Here is a 14011-nt window from a genome sequence, read left to right on the forward strand (position 1 = left end):
CTAAGCAATATTCTGCTATAGCCAAAATTATTTTGTTTGTCAATTGGGGACATGTTTTTAATTAGGTGAGTTTTTTTTTTTTTTTTACCCCTTCCCATGATTGTTTGTTTATTTGTAGAAATGGCAAAAAGAGAAATTTGTACTACAGATTTGAAACATTTGGACGTTTTCTATAGCAAGAGATGTTATATCCCTGCAATTTACAATATGAGCAAATAAACCTTCTCTTAAACAGTGTTTGTGTTCTCTCTCTCTCTGTGTGTGTGTGTGTGCGTGTGCGTGTGCGTGTGTGTACATCATTTATATATAATTTATTAGAAATTAAATACTTACGTAATTGTTTTATTTATGTGACTGCGTCGCCACATGTATATGTGTAGGTAAATTCATATCTCAATGTGAGTGTGTGTGTATGTATTTATGTTTACTGTATATGAGATTGGACCGAATTCAAGGCAGCTCAATCGATGTGTCATCTAAGATCGGTAATAGGCTAGTGATGTCTAACCGGAGCCAAAATGGCAGCGTTGTTTTATTTCCAAGCATCATCTGTACTCAAACGACTTATTCAACCAGGCATCTAATAATTTTTGTAACATAATATTTACGTTATTTTCATATGTACATTCGTTTTGAGGATGTTTGTTGTATGTGGTCAGAGAGCAGCGGGTCCGTGAATGACAAGACCCGGGCCGTTCAGTCTTGGTGAGTAGAGATACAATTTAAACAAGAGCGCAACAAATATGCTTTTCTGCGCGCGGCGTCAGCTACTACTTTGTGACACGTTTTCCTGCGTTTTTTTTAAACAATGTTTCCCAAACCCGCCCATATGGAAAGTTATATCATAGAGAAGACAGGGCAGTGCCACAGTCGTGCCTGTCAACTATGTTTACAATGAATGACAGTGTGTATATATGTGTATTCAATAGTTTTATTAGGTTTAAATATTTACTGGAAATCGTTTATATTATTTGCTGTTTTGCTGAATAATTGCTTTTCCCGCCCATGTTCACAGTATTCCCGTTATGTATCCGCTTGCTGAACATGATAAATAATTTGTAAACATCACAGGCATGTTAGAAAATGGACCTTATAGCCTAGAAAATGCATTTGAGTTTTAAGAACAAACATTGAGTTTATAACAGAATTCACAATACGAACAAATGGCTGTTTAAATTGTTTACAGTTGTTTACTAATTATTTTGATATGCTGAATCTCTTTTTTATATATATTAAAAAAGCATACTTTTATCTTTAGGTAGTAGGATGATGATACTATGTTGTCACATATGACTATGATGTAATGTGCCTTTGTTTGTATTTGTGTTTTTCAGTGTTTTCCGCCTCTTTCAGCATTGTCACAATGAGAGCTCTCCTACAATAGTTGTTGCAAATGAAAATGGAGGATATGTCTCTGTCAGGCCTGGATAACACCAAGCTTGAGGTAAAGGGTTGCAGATAATGAGTTTAATTTCTGAAACATACAGAACAGTATACGGTATATCTGCTTTATTGTTCTTGAAAATGTTGTGTTTACGAAAGAATTGTGTTATGCATGCTCATCACTAAAATTCACATGGTCTGGGACAATTTTTTTATGGGTGGGCCTCTTTTATCCCAGGCCCAATAACTAGCCTGTATCATAGACAAATAAGATGCATTATGATAAGTTTAACACATATGATTTAATTTCTCTGCCTTTGTTGTAGGCCTTGGCTCATGATGTTTACTCTGACCTAGTGGAAGATGCCTGTTTAGGGCTGTGCTTTGAGGTGCACAGGGCGGTCAAACAGGGCTATTTCTTCCTGGACGAAACGGACCAAGAAAGTATGAAGGATTTCGGTGAGTCAGTCATAAAAATAAACACATTAATTTTTTCTAAAGCCTGGGTTGCATGCTTTTACAATGTGTCTCTACTTTATGTTCCCTCTGATGTAGAAATAGTGGACCAACCTGGTGTGGACATCTTTGGGCAGGTGTACAACCAGTGGAAGAATAAGGAGTGTGTGTGTCCCAACTGCAGCCGGAGTATTGCGGCCTCTCGCTTTGCTCCTCATCTGGAGAAGTGTCTCGGCATGGGCCGCAACAGCAGCCGAATAGCCAACCGCAGGTCAGCGGGCTGTGAGCTCACACCATTTAACTCATTATTCTGTGAAGGGAATGCTTAAAGCAACAGTTGACCAAAATGATTTACTCATCCTAATGTCTGAGCTTTGTTGTTTTACTTCAGTGTTTTTAGTCTATTGCCATGTACTGGTGGGAAAATTTGTTGGGGGTGACACATTTCTAACAATCATTATTTTCCAAAGATTGCACTTTCAGCCAGATAGAGAGATTTTATTGATCCCTGAGGGAAAATTCTAGTGACGTTTCAAAGCATTGATTGTTCTGCTCTTTCTACAGAATAGCCAGCAGCAACAACACAAGCAAGTCAGAAAGCGATCAGGAAGACAATGATGATATCAATGACAATGACTGGTCCTATGGTTCAGAAAAGAAAGGTGAGCTGATCCAGTCTGTCTGTTTCTCTCTTTTCCTCTTACTTCCTACACCACTATTTGTCTCTAAATGTTGCACTTTATTAATGATAACAGTTAATCTCTTATTTTCACAGCCAAGAAGAGAAAGTCAGAAAAGGTATAAAACTGTTATCAGATATGAACTTGTTGAAAATGCAAGCCAAATATTCTAAATTAAAATAAATTGAAAATAATATTTAAAAATAAATCTGTGTGTTTTAGAATCCAAACTCTCCCAGGAGATCCAAATCCCTGAAGCACAAGAACGGTGGGTTTTATTCTGACTGAATCTAGCTTTCAGGAGTTGTTTAAAGGTAGTGCAGTGCATGACAGACAGCAGGTTTCACTTGAATGTGTTGTGAGTCTTTTTGTGTCTTGTCGCTCTGCAGGAGAGCTCAGCAGTAATGTCAATCCAGACCTATACAAGGTGAGATGATTAATTATTTTAATATGTATAACACTGGTTCTTGCTTTCACTGTTGCATTTGTTACTGTAGTATTACGGCGATTGTTGTTTCACTCTCTCACTCATTCACTCTTGCAGTATAACTACAGCTCTGGCATCAGTTATGAGACTTTGGGACCTGAGGAGCTGCGCTCCATACTGACTACGGTAAACTATTATAAATTATTATTATATTCTTACATATATTATTATATTAAGAATATATTATTAAGAGTATATTATATTCTTATATAATCATTATATTTTATTTATTATTATATAGACTGTTTAACATAAATTAAATTTTTTCTCTTTTTTTCCTTCTAAAAATAAATCTATACCCCCCTCCCCCCACCAAAAAAAAAGAATACTAATAAAAATAAGAAAAAAATAAAGAATAGTAAATTATCTAAAAATTCTAGATTAGGTCCACAAATAAAAGTCTCATAATTAACAAATAATTTCATTATTAATTACAGTGGAAAGAAAATCTTAATTCATCTTCAGTGCACCGACATACAGTGCTGTTGCACTATGGGCGTCACAAATTTGAATCCCGGCTCGAGGACCTTTCCCGATCCCGCACCCCCCCCTCTCTCTCCCACTTTGCTTCCTGTCAAATCTTAACTGTCCTATCATCATAAAGTAAGAATAAAAACACCAAAAAAATGCAATTCAAAACTTAATTTAATTCAAAATATTATCTTCTCTACTTATCCAAACTCTTGATGTTTTTTCTACCATATAGTGATGTTTCAGATTTAAATGCAGGTAGATTAAAATCTTTATATAGGAAAATATGTATCTTTCCAGCTAAAATAATACTTGCATGTAGTGGAGTGTTAGAATCATTTTTTTTGTGTATGACCACCTCAAATTATCGTATATGCATTCAGTGGTAAATTAATGTCAACGATTTCACTGTAGTAGACCAAATAAAGGGGACAGCTAATATTTTGAACATCTGCAATTATTAGCATAATTTTGACCATTATAAGAAGCGGTATTTCCTCTTTTTTTCTGTTATAAAATCTACCAACATCAAATTTCAGATATTTTTGGTGAATTTTTTGTAAATGAGTGAAATAAGTGTTAATCATTTTAGTTTCATTTCAGCTGTTTTGCCATTAAATAGTATTATTGGCGTTATGCAATCTCTCATCCACTGGAGTTTACCTCTTGCTAACAGGCTTTCTCTTTCCTCAGCAATGTGGGGTCATATCAGAGCACACAAAGAAGATGTGTACTCGGTAAGAATTCAGTCCATATTTGTTTTGTAGGAAACAGGAAACTATAAAAATAAACATCTGTGATTTATTCTTACAAATGCACACTGTGGTACACTCACTGGCATTTAGAGTTTATTTCCATTACCTTATTGACTGTGAAAGTCACCAAGTTTGTCGTCTTTCCTGCCAGCGAAGAGTAAGTATTTTTCCACAGCAGGCGTATATTATGAGGAATAAAAACTTACTGAAGGCTGAAACATCTGTGAAACCAGTCTAGGAGATTTAAGGGCTTTGCACATTTTATGCCTGGCCAAAACATCTTTTTTTTATTCTATGTTAAAGCTACTTATAACCCTGCATTGAGGAACATTTAGATGTTGAAATGTTTGTAGCTTTTGAACTGCACACGGACGAACAGAGTAGGGCAGTCAGGGTCTTCCTCCTTGTGCCGTCCGCGTGAGTTTCACCCCTTCTCCCAACCCTGACCTCTCCCTGTCAGAAAACAATTAGTGTTCCCACCCGCTTTCCTCTCCTTTCATCTCTCTCTCTCATAGTATACCTCTGTTCATCAAGCTTGTGTTCATTTGTAGCAGCTGCCCAAACATAAATGTGAAAAACTAATAGGTCCTAGTATTGAGACTTGTGGCACACCATCTGGAGTCAGTGTACAGCTTAGTCCGCTGTGATTTTTTTTTTTTACAATGAGGTTTTATTTGTTCACAAACTAGCAATGAGCAATACAAGCATTTATTAACCTTAGTTGTTGTAAATTTCAGCATTTACTAATACGTAAGTCAAAATTTGCATCTATTGTTAACAGTAGTTAATGCATTGTGAACTAAAGGCTGGAATACACTACACAATGTTTTCCCAGATTTCTTTCCCAATTTGCAGTCTGGAAGAGCCAACATTAGTTGGAGAAAGCCACAGTCAGTCTGCAGATTTTGGGCAGTCAAAAGCTGACAGATTTCAAAGAAAATCACGTAGTGTATTGTGTGCAGACTTAGCTTCATGATTCCATCCAGACGGCGGATATCAAACATGTTTAATATCTTGAGCCAATTTTTGAAAACACTGTTCTCCATTTAAAGCGACAAGAATTGTTTCAGTGTGATTTTGTGGTGTTCTGAATGACTTTAAGCTTTAACAGATTTAAAGGGTTAGTTCACCCAAAAATGAAAATTCTGTCTTTAATTACTCACCTTTATGTCGTTCCAAACCCGTAAGACCTCCGTTCATCTTCAGAACACAAATTAAGATATTTTTGATGAATTCTGAGAGCTCTCTGACCCTCCCATAGACAGCAATGTAATTACCCTGATCAAGGCTCAGAAACGTAGCAAGGACATCGGTAAAATAATCCATGTGACATCAGGGGTTCAACCATAATTTTACGAAGCTACAAGATTACTTTTTGTGCGAAAAAAAATAACGACTTTATTCTGCAATTTTCGTCTCCTCCGCATCACCCTGGCGCCATTTTGGAGAGTATCCACTGAACATAAACAGCGTATGACTGAATCTAGCTTTCTCTAGACTCGCACTAGAGGCGGTTTAGCCAATCACAACACACTGGGCTAACTAACCAATCAGAGCCCATCGCCTATTTCTGAGGGAGGGGCTTCATAAAAGCAGGAAATGATCTTTTTGATCTTTTTTTTTTTAAACTAAGCATTAACACATGTTAGACTGCACCCCATAAACACAATCAAGCCTAGAAAAAAAACAGTGAACCACCCCTTTAACAAACCTTATTTCAGAGTGTTACTAGTGATAGTTTTGTTCAGTTTAAATTATGATTTGCTCATGCTTTTTCTTTTTTCATGAAGAATCCCAATTGTTCTAGTCCTTTTCATTTATTAACTCAACATAATATTTCCATAATTAACACTATCGTTTTTTCAAGCTTTTGTAGACTCATTTACATTTAAGGCACTTCGTAGATGCTGTTATCCAGAGCAAGTAAAAAAAAAAAGTTCTATAGCGTCACGATTTTAATAATGCTTGTTGAAAATTCAATGTGCCATATTAACCTGTAAAATAAAGGGTGACGGAAGAAACTGTGGCAGCTCAGCTTCAAATCTGTTGATTGTTTCTTTAAACTGAGGTTCTTGTTAAATGTGTGCTTATTCAGCATTTGTCTCTATGTAGTCATATCTTGCTTCCTGTTTGATAGGTCGATGCTACCTGACTCTGAAACAATGCTGGAAAACGATGGCTATGATGCCCCTGATGGCCAGCTAATCATGTCTCGCCTCCAGTGGGATGGCTCCTCTGATATCTCACCATCAGATTCGGCATCTTCAAAAGCCAGTGAGTTTTTCATGAACGCTTTTAAAAACGACACGCTCTGTCTGTGTTTTTTTCCACTTATTTGCCGTCTCGTTCTCAGGCACCAATAACTCTGAATCTAAGAGACCTAAGAAAAAGAACAAGCCCAGTACACTGACTCTGACTACCACTGGAGGTGGAGGAGAGTGGGACAAAGGGCAGGAACGAGAGAGAGTAGTAGGAGGTGGGAGCGGGAGCAGCAGCGCCCAGAATGCACTGGGCCTGTCCAGTCGGAAAAAGCGACCAAAACTAACCATTCCCCCAGCTCCTAGCATCTACGATGACCTAAACTGAGGAACATGCAACATATTTACACACAGAGTTTGCGATCACGACTTGAGTTCTTATGTGATCTCTGGTTTCCACCATTTCAAGGTTTATGAACGAGATGAGACAAACTCTCTGTTGAATGTGTGTAAGAGAGAAAATATCTGGGGACCATTTCAGACATTTGTATCTGGGGCACAAGAGAGTACATTTGTTACGGCACTGTGTTGCACATTGAAAAGTGAGCGTTTTTGTGATTAAATGTGTTTTTTGTATGTGGATGTGAGCTGGAGCAAGCATTTGTTTTTATTTTACTATGCAGCTCACTGTCATTGTGTTATTGCATACTCTTGTGTGTGTATACATGAGATTTGGTTTACAGTGGCGCATGAAAATGTGACGGTGTTCATAGTGAATGTTGGAGATTGTATGAATGTGAATGGGATGTTGCAAACATTTTGTTCCCTGGTGGCTCTTGTTTCACTGTAGGTTAATCTGTGCAATGTCCTCTACTGGTTTTAAAGGGTAACTTTCATATCGTCTTACTAATGTTACTGCAACCTGTTGATCTCTTCTCAGCTGCTTGCTGCAAGCGAAGCTACTACTCATACTCTCTGCTAAATAATGGACTTGCATAGTGCTACCGACAGCTTTCTGCCAAATCTGTGGATACACAATCTTTTGTCTCTTTTGAAGTTAATATTCTTGTTTGTAGTCATGGCTAATATTTCTTGTCCGATACTCTATTTATTTAGTGTCAATGTTTGTATTTATTTTTTATTTTTATAATCATGGCTTTTTGACTCCTTGATCTGTAAAATATGCATTTTCTCTGATTACAATGTTTAAATGGCTGAAGAGTTTGATGAGCCTTAGAGCACTTACTATGTTAGCTGTCAGCTTGTTTTGTATAAAATATGGTTGGTTAAAAAAAAAAAAATCAGAAATGCAAATAGCAATTGAAGATGCACTTAAATGGATAAAATCCAGCCCTTATTGTTTTTTCAGTAAAATTGTATTTTTGTCATTGAGCTGTGGTTTGTGAATTTTGTTGCTTGAAGTTTAAATGACCTGAGAGTTTCTCTGAGTGTGAATTGAAATGTCTGCATGATGGAGAAAAAAAGCAAAAACATGGTACAACTTAGGATATACCATTGCTGTGGGTGTATGTTTCTTGTGTGATGCTCAGTTATTGCTCTGGCTCTCAATGAACTGTAGTAGCTCTGTAACAGTCTAAATAAATTTTTCTCACTCAGTTCTCACACTCATTCTTAAACTACTCTTAAAAGGACAGTTCACCCCAAAATTGTCATGATTTATTCAACCTCATTTCATTCCAATTTCCAAGCATGTATGACTTTTTCCATACAGTGGAAGTTACTGGCTCCAATATAGTTTAGACGTTCTTCGATATATATGTGTTTATTGTGTGTGTGGATCAAAAAAATTTCAAAGATGAGCCATTTTATTCAGAATTACTGCAAAGCAAAACCAAAATGCATTTTAATTAAAGAGGTGCTAGTTGTCCGTTATAGCGAGAATGAGAAGGTAGACTAGTTTTCCCCTAAAACATGCAGATATTGCTGACAAAAGTGACCCATTCATACAAGAACCATCAAACTTTTCAGAGAGCTTTAAGGTTCCTCTATGCCCCTTTTGATTTATCTACAGTAAATACATTGCTTATATACAGATTTTACACAGGAGAAAAAATTATTTGCTTTGTTATCGATGTCACATGAAATGCAGCGAGTTTTCTACAGTCTCTTTAGAACACTCCAGTATGTTTGCATGGAAAATCTTCATCATGTATAAAACTCTTATGTCCTAAATGATAACTATGAGCTGTAACTAGCAGCAGACATGCTAAACCAGACTGTTATGTAGAAATAAGTGTGAAATAAATACAGATTTCAGTGACACTGGCAAAAGAAACAAAAAAATCCTTCAATCACAAACATCAAAAACGAGTTCGAGTAAACTGTTGTCTCAAAATAACTAGCACATCACATCTGTTATTTGTGTACTGAGATCTGAACATATGACATTTTTTGCTACTACAGAAGATAGTGGTGCTATTACCAGTGAAGAAGAGACACATAATTGATAAAAACCAATCAGTCGACACAAATTGCGATTCCTCTAAATGAAAAGCCCAGTCAGACGTGGGATCCTGACTTCACTTTACACATAGAAGCTACACAGAGATTAAATAATTATAAAGCTATTTTTTTAAGAAGCTAAATTATATAGCAGTGTTACTTTGTGCCGCTCATAAATGAAGCTGAAAGCACTAGCACACATCTCACCGCACGCTCGACTTCAGACCTCTAAATGGCACCAGAACCCTCGAGGGCTCCCTGAGAACTTTCTCGGCTACCACTGATTGATTATTTTCACGTCCTATCATTTCCCTAATACTGGCATCATTTCTCTCTTCATCCGCCTTCTCATCGACTGTGCATGCCGAAGATGAGGAAGCTGAAGAAGACCGTGACCCCAGTCAAAGAGATGGTGGCCGGGGCAGTGAACAGCTGGCGGTAGTTGATTCGGAAGTACCAGACGACGGCGAGCAGCACCACGAACACGGGGATCACCAGGCTTCCTGTGCTGAGAGCCACGCCGGCTGAGCGCAGCCCCCCGCTGAGCATGGAGCCCCTCCCGGCTCGAGGGTTCTCCTCTGCGGCCGCCTCACGCAGCGCCTGGGCTTGAGAGATGTGACAGTGGAGGACGCTGTTGTGGGTGATGTTGAGGGACAGGAGAGAGCGATGAGGGTCCTGCAACAGCTGACCCTGGTAGATGAGCTTAATCTGATGTTCACGGCCAGAGAAGTATTTACTGATGGAGAGATAGAGAGAGAGAAATCATTAACAAACAATAGAGAGTTGCTTGTGCAATTAAGCAACAGCGAATAATGTTTTTGCTTCGTTTTGCAGTCTCACCCTGTCTTATGACTTGCAAGTGTTATTGCATTAAGACGTTAATGTTTTGATGTGGTTTAAACATCAGTAACAAACTGCTGATGCAGCTGACTCGGTCAGGGTGAGGTGGTCATGTGGATGGCAAAACATTTTGTGTGTGAAATGTAATACATAAAGAAATGTATAAAAAATTCGGAAAAATAAACTGAAGAATATTGAAAATGTAAAACTTAAACTACTGTTCAAAAGTTTGGGGTCAATAAGATCAAAAGTGAGAGTAAAGACATTTTCAATGTTCCAAAAAATACAAATGAATGCTGTTCTTTGAACTTTCTATTCATCAAAGAAGCTTGAAATAAATATATCACAGTTTCCACAAAATATTAAGCAGCACAATTGTTTTAAACACTGATAATAATAAATGTTTGTTGAGCATCAAATCAGCATATTAGAATGATTTCTGAAGGATCATGTGACACTGAAGACTGGAGTAATGATGCTGGAAATTCAGCTTTGCATCACAGGAATACATTTAGCAGTGGACAAATTTAAAATATATTAAAACAGAAACAGTTATTTTAAATGTTTATGACATTTCAAAATATTACTATTTTACTGTATTTGTCTAATCCTTGGTGAGCACAAGAGACTTATTTCAAATACATTTTAAAAACCTACTGACTTATTTGTCAAATAAATAAAATCCAGTCACTAACATAATGGCTTCTAAAAATACCCTTTCATGTCATTTTAGAAGAAACACGTAAAAATCAAGGTATATACTGAATACAATAAGGCTGAAAAAGTACTTTTAGTCATTTTATTTTTTTATTTTTTTCACAGTCCTAGATCTGTGGTCGGCTACATAAACTGCTTAGACGGTCACACTTTAAGGTCCAATTCTCGCCATTAACAAACCATTTACCATTTTGCCTCAAACTCCTAATTTGCTGCTTATTAATAGTTAATAAGGTAGTTGTTACATTTAGGTATTGGGCAGGATTAGGGATGTAGAATATGGTCATGCAGAATATGTGCTTTATAATCACTAATAAACAGCCAATATGTTAATAATAGGCATGATAATAAGCAACTAGTTAATAGTGAGAACTGGTCCCTATACTAAAGTGTTACCACTTAGACTAGTCACATACTTATTTACATTTCAATTTTGCACATAACATAGCTGTACATACAAAATTGTCTAATTTGTATATTATTCCTTTCATTATCTGTGTCTTGTCTTGTTACTGTCATTCAGTTGCTCTGTGGAGCTTCTGTCACTAAAACAAATTCCTCTTATGTGTAAACATACCTGGCAATAAAGCTCATTCTGATTCTGATTCTGATTTAAGGTTAGTCATCTAATTTTTTTTTTACTTTTTTTTCACAGTTACATAAAAACGAGGATTGGTCAAATTTGAATCCTAAAAGTCAGACTGATTACATTGACACTGACTTAGTACTGACTTTATTTATTATAATTCCATTATACTATATAATAATTCCCCTATGTTTAAAGATTAAACACAAACTTAAGTTCAAATCAGACTTTAAAGAAAGTCTTTTTTGATTCATATAGAAGAGTTAACTATTTTTTTCACTGCCTGCCTCATGTGTGTTTGTCCCACCTCTTCAGCAGTCCAACGGTGTCCTGTGGTCTGAGTACTGCCAGCTCCTCCGTGTCATTCAGGAACTTCAGTCTCACAGTGATACTGGCGGCCTCATCCTCTGCCTCCTCTTCCGTCCCTTCCTCCTTCCCCTCTTCTCTTTCATCACCCTGAACATAGCTCACTTTCTTTCTCCCACCCTGAATATCCAGCAGCTCCTCTCCAGGCACATCCTCTCGCCCATCCGGCCGGGCCTCTCCCTCTTCCTGCTTCTCCTCCTCCGCGGGCTCTTCGTCCTGCTGCTCGCTGGGCTCTGAGCTGGGCGGGGGGTTGGCGTAGCTGTCGTGACCCCCGAGGCCGATGAGGGAGGCGTGGGCGCCCACGGTGAGAATGGTCCCCAGAATGTGATCTCCGCGGTCAGCCACGTGGGTAGACAGCCAGGCAAGAACCACGGCCATGAACAGGACGACCACACCGCCCAAAGCCGTGGCCTCCTCGCCGAGCCCGTCAAGCACAGTTAGAGCACAGACCGCCATCCCAGCCCCTCTCGACCTGCGCAGACAAGAAAAAGAAAGATCACATCAACCATGTTCACAACCCTTTTTACTTCCATCATGTGACAAATTACCAATAAAAACAGGATATTTAATTTCACTGCAAAAAAAAAGGCTTCTCTTACTTAGTATTTTTGTCTTGTTTCTAGTCAAAATATCTAAAAAATTCTCTAATTAAGATGCATTTACTAGATAAGCAAATTGACATAAGATATTTAGTCTTGTTTCCGGGGGAAAAACTAAATTAAGTGCATTTAGCTAAAAATAGGTCAAATTATCTCCCAGTGGGGTAAGTAAAATACTCTTGTTATAAGAATATTTTACTTGTTTTATATATATATATATATATATATATATATATAACTTGCTACATGTACTGCGTTGGGCAAACCACCGAGACTTTTCATAGCACATACATAATATTGCTCTTTTGTTGACAAAAACTAATAAAATCAATGATAACACAACAAAATTACTAACTTAAAGAAATTAAAAATGAAAAAATAAACTTTAACTGGAATTCAAAAGAAAACGGAAAATATAAAAATGAAAACTAATTTAAAATATCAAAAACTAGTCATAGTATCTCAACGGTTCTATTGATATTACTCAAGTCTTTCATAATAAGACCAGAAAAGTGCATTAAAAAGCAAGTCAAGCTCAGAAGTCACCTCAATCTTAGTGACCTGCTTGAATCTGGTATTTATAATAGGTAATTATTGTCATTGGATGTTGCTGGACTTTAATTATGAGTTAGACTGTTAGAAGGCATTAACTGTCTGGCTGGATCATCTAGCAAAGCATCAGTGTGTTGTATGGATCGTTAAGAGTGTAAAGACCCGCAGCCAACTCTTGTTACCTAACACAAAGTGACACACTTCTAGGCTGCATTAGGCAATAAGCCCATGACATTAAGTACTGAGTGACATACATTTCTTGCATTAAAACTATAATTCTCCTCTGTTAAGTTTTATATTAGTTCATTAATAATACACTATTACCAGACAGTTTGTACATTTAGATGTTCGCTAGCGATTTCCGCTAAAGCCTTGAAATCTTGAACAAACCTTCATCGTTACACATTTAATGTCGCCCACAGGACCTAGAATGATCAACAGTCGATACAAAACACAAATGAGACGAAATACCGAACAGAAAAAATACATTTAATGAAAAAGTATCTGCTTTGTTTTGTCTGTCTGCAAGGTAAGGCAGCTAATCATGTAGCGGCGATGTATGACGACCTTAATTCGCAAGTTTTAACAGAACACATGTTCTTTAAACAGACATTACAGCACATTTACCTTCTCTTACTTCAGATCATTCTGGATCGACGCTGTTTTGATCCCTACACCGGTTGAAAGACGAAACGCTTGGCTCAGAAATAAATAAACACACGTACAACCTCACGCGCACGCGCACGCATACAGCTGACGCTAGGGCTGGGAGTCGATTCCAAAAAGAATCGATTCCTCGATTCCGAGGCGTTGGGAATCGAGAGTCGATTCCAAAGGTTGGAATCGATTCCATCAAGGGAATCGACTCCTCGTTCAGAGCCTTTTTCGGTTCAACAAAGCTTATCTATGGGTTTATACATTTCTATCAGCCAATGATAATTATAAAAGAAAACGTCACGAGCATAGATCAGTGGCCGAGAGCGCATCTGATTGACAGATAAACCACAAGCTCTATCAGTTATTGTTAATGTTCTGGTTATTTTGTTTAAGTGTACAGTTTGTTAATATTGTGCAAAGCATACACCCAGTCAGCAAATTTCCTCTGGTGCGGATCTGGCCCATATCAACAGCTAAAGTGTGGCCCAGATTAGTTTGTGTTCGCCGGCCCAAAACTGGTCCACATCTTTTTAGCCAGAAATGTGTCTGGGCAAAGGCTGTTGTTGTAAATAGGAAGCTTTTTCATCATCTTCTTCTTTTTTAACGGCGATTGAAAGAGGAAGCAGAGCGGGAAATAACGGGTATATTTTCAACATTTCAGTAATCCACCAATAGGAATAAGGCAAGACACAAAGCAACCAATAGCATTGTTGAATGGGCTGAGATGTGGACTGCCACTAACCTGCCAGCAGTTTATATGTGTTTTTCCAAATAAAAGCCAAATGTTAACCATAAGTTAAC

The 14011-nt window shown here is 37.5% G+C and overlaps 2 protein-coding genes across 4 annotated transcripts; one reads left to right on the top strand and one right to left on the bottom strand.

The window, feature by feature from the left end:
* The first annotated feature begins 460 nt into the window (after positions 1 to 460).
* On the top strand, positions 461 to 8397 carry LOC107660606 (ataxin-7-like protein 3). Of its 2 annotated transcripts, none has more exons than XM_016449969.1 (12): positions 461 to 705; positions 1335 to 1444; positions 1710 to 1842; positions 1939 to 2110; positions 2404 to 2501; positions 2615 to 2637; positions 2742 to 2787; positions 2909 to 2946; positions 3064 to 3132; positions 4171 to 4214; positions 6370 to 6506; positions 6586 to 8397. In XM_016449969.1, exons 2-12 carry the CDS (start codon positions 1394 to 1396, stop codon positions 6816 to 6818), a joined length of 1044 nt encoding a protein of 347 aa, XP_016305455.1. In that variant the 5' UTR covers positions 461 to 705; positions 1335 to 1393; the 3' UTR covers positions 6819 to 8397. The 2 variants fall into 2 exon arrangements, with proteins under 2 accessions (XP_016305455.1, XP_016305460.1); XM_016449974.1 differs by lacking the exon at positions 461 to 705 and adding an exon at positions 885 to 906.
* On the bottom strand, positions 7903 to 13313 carry LOC107660620 (transmembrane and ubiquitin-like domain-containing protein 2). 2 transcript variants are annotated; one of them, XM_016449994.1, is made up of 3 exons: positions 13191 to 13313; positions 11344 to 11874; positions 7903 to 9629 (listed from the first exon to the last, which is right to left on the bottom strand). In XM_016449994.1, exons 2-3 carry the CDS (start codon positions 11856 to 11858, stop codon positions 9242 to 9244), a joined length of 903 nt encoding a protein of 300 aa, XP_016305480.1. In that variant the 5' UTR covers positions 11859 to 11874; positions 13191 to 13313; the 3' UTR covers positions 7903 to 9241. The 2 variants fall into 2 exon arrangements, with proteins under 2 accessions (XP_016305480.1, XP_016305473.1); XM_016449987.1 differs by having other exon boundaries at positions 13181 to 13312.
* Positions 13314 to 14011: the final 698 nt, after the last annotated feature.

This window comes from Sinocyclocheilus anshuiensis, unplaced genomic scaffold, assembly GCF_001515605.1.
Source record: "Sinocyclocheilus anshuiensis isolate Anshui unplaced genomic scaffold, SAMN03320099.WGS_v1.1 scaffold2630, whole genome shotgun sequence".
In the NCBI taxonomy this organism is placed as follows: Eukaryota; Metazoa; Chordata; class Actinopteri; order Cypriniformes; family Cyprinidae; genus Sinocyclocheilus; species Sinocyclocheilus anshuiensis.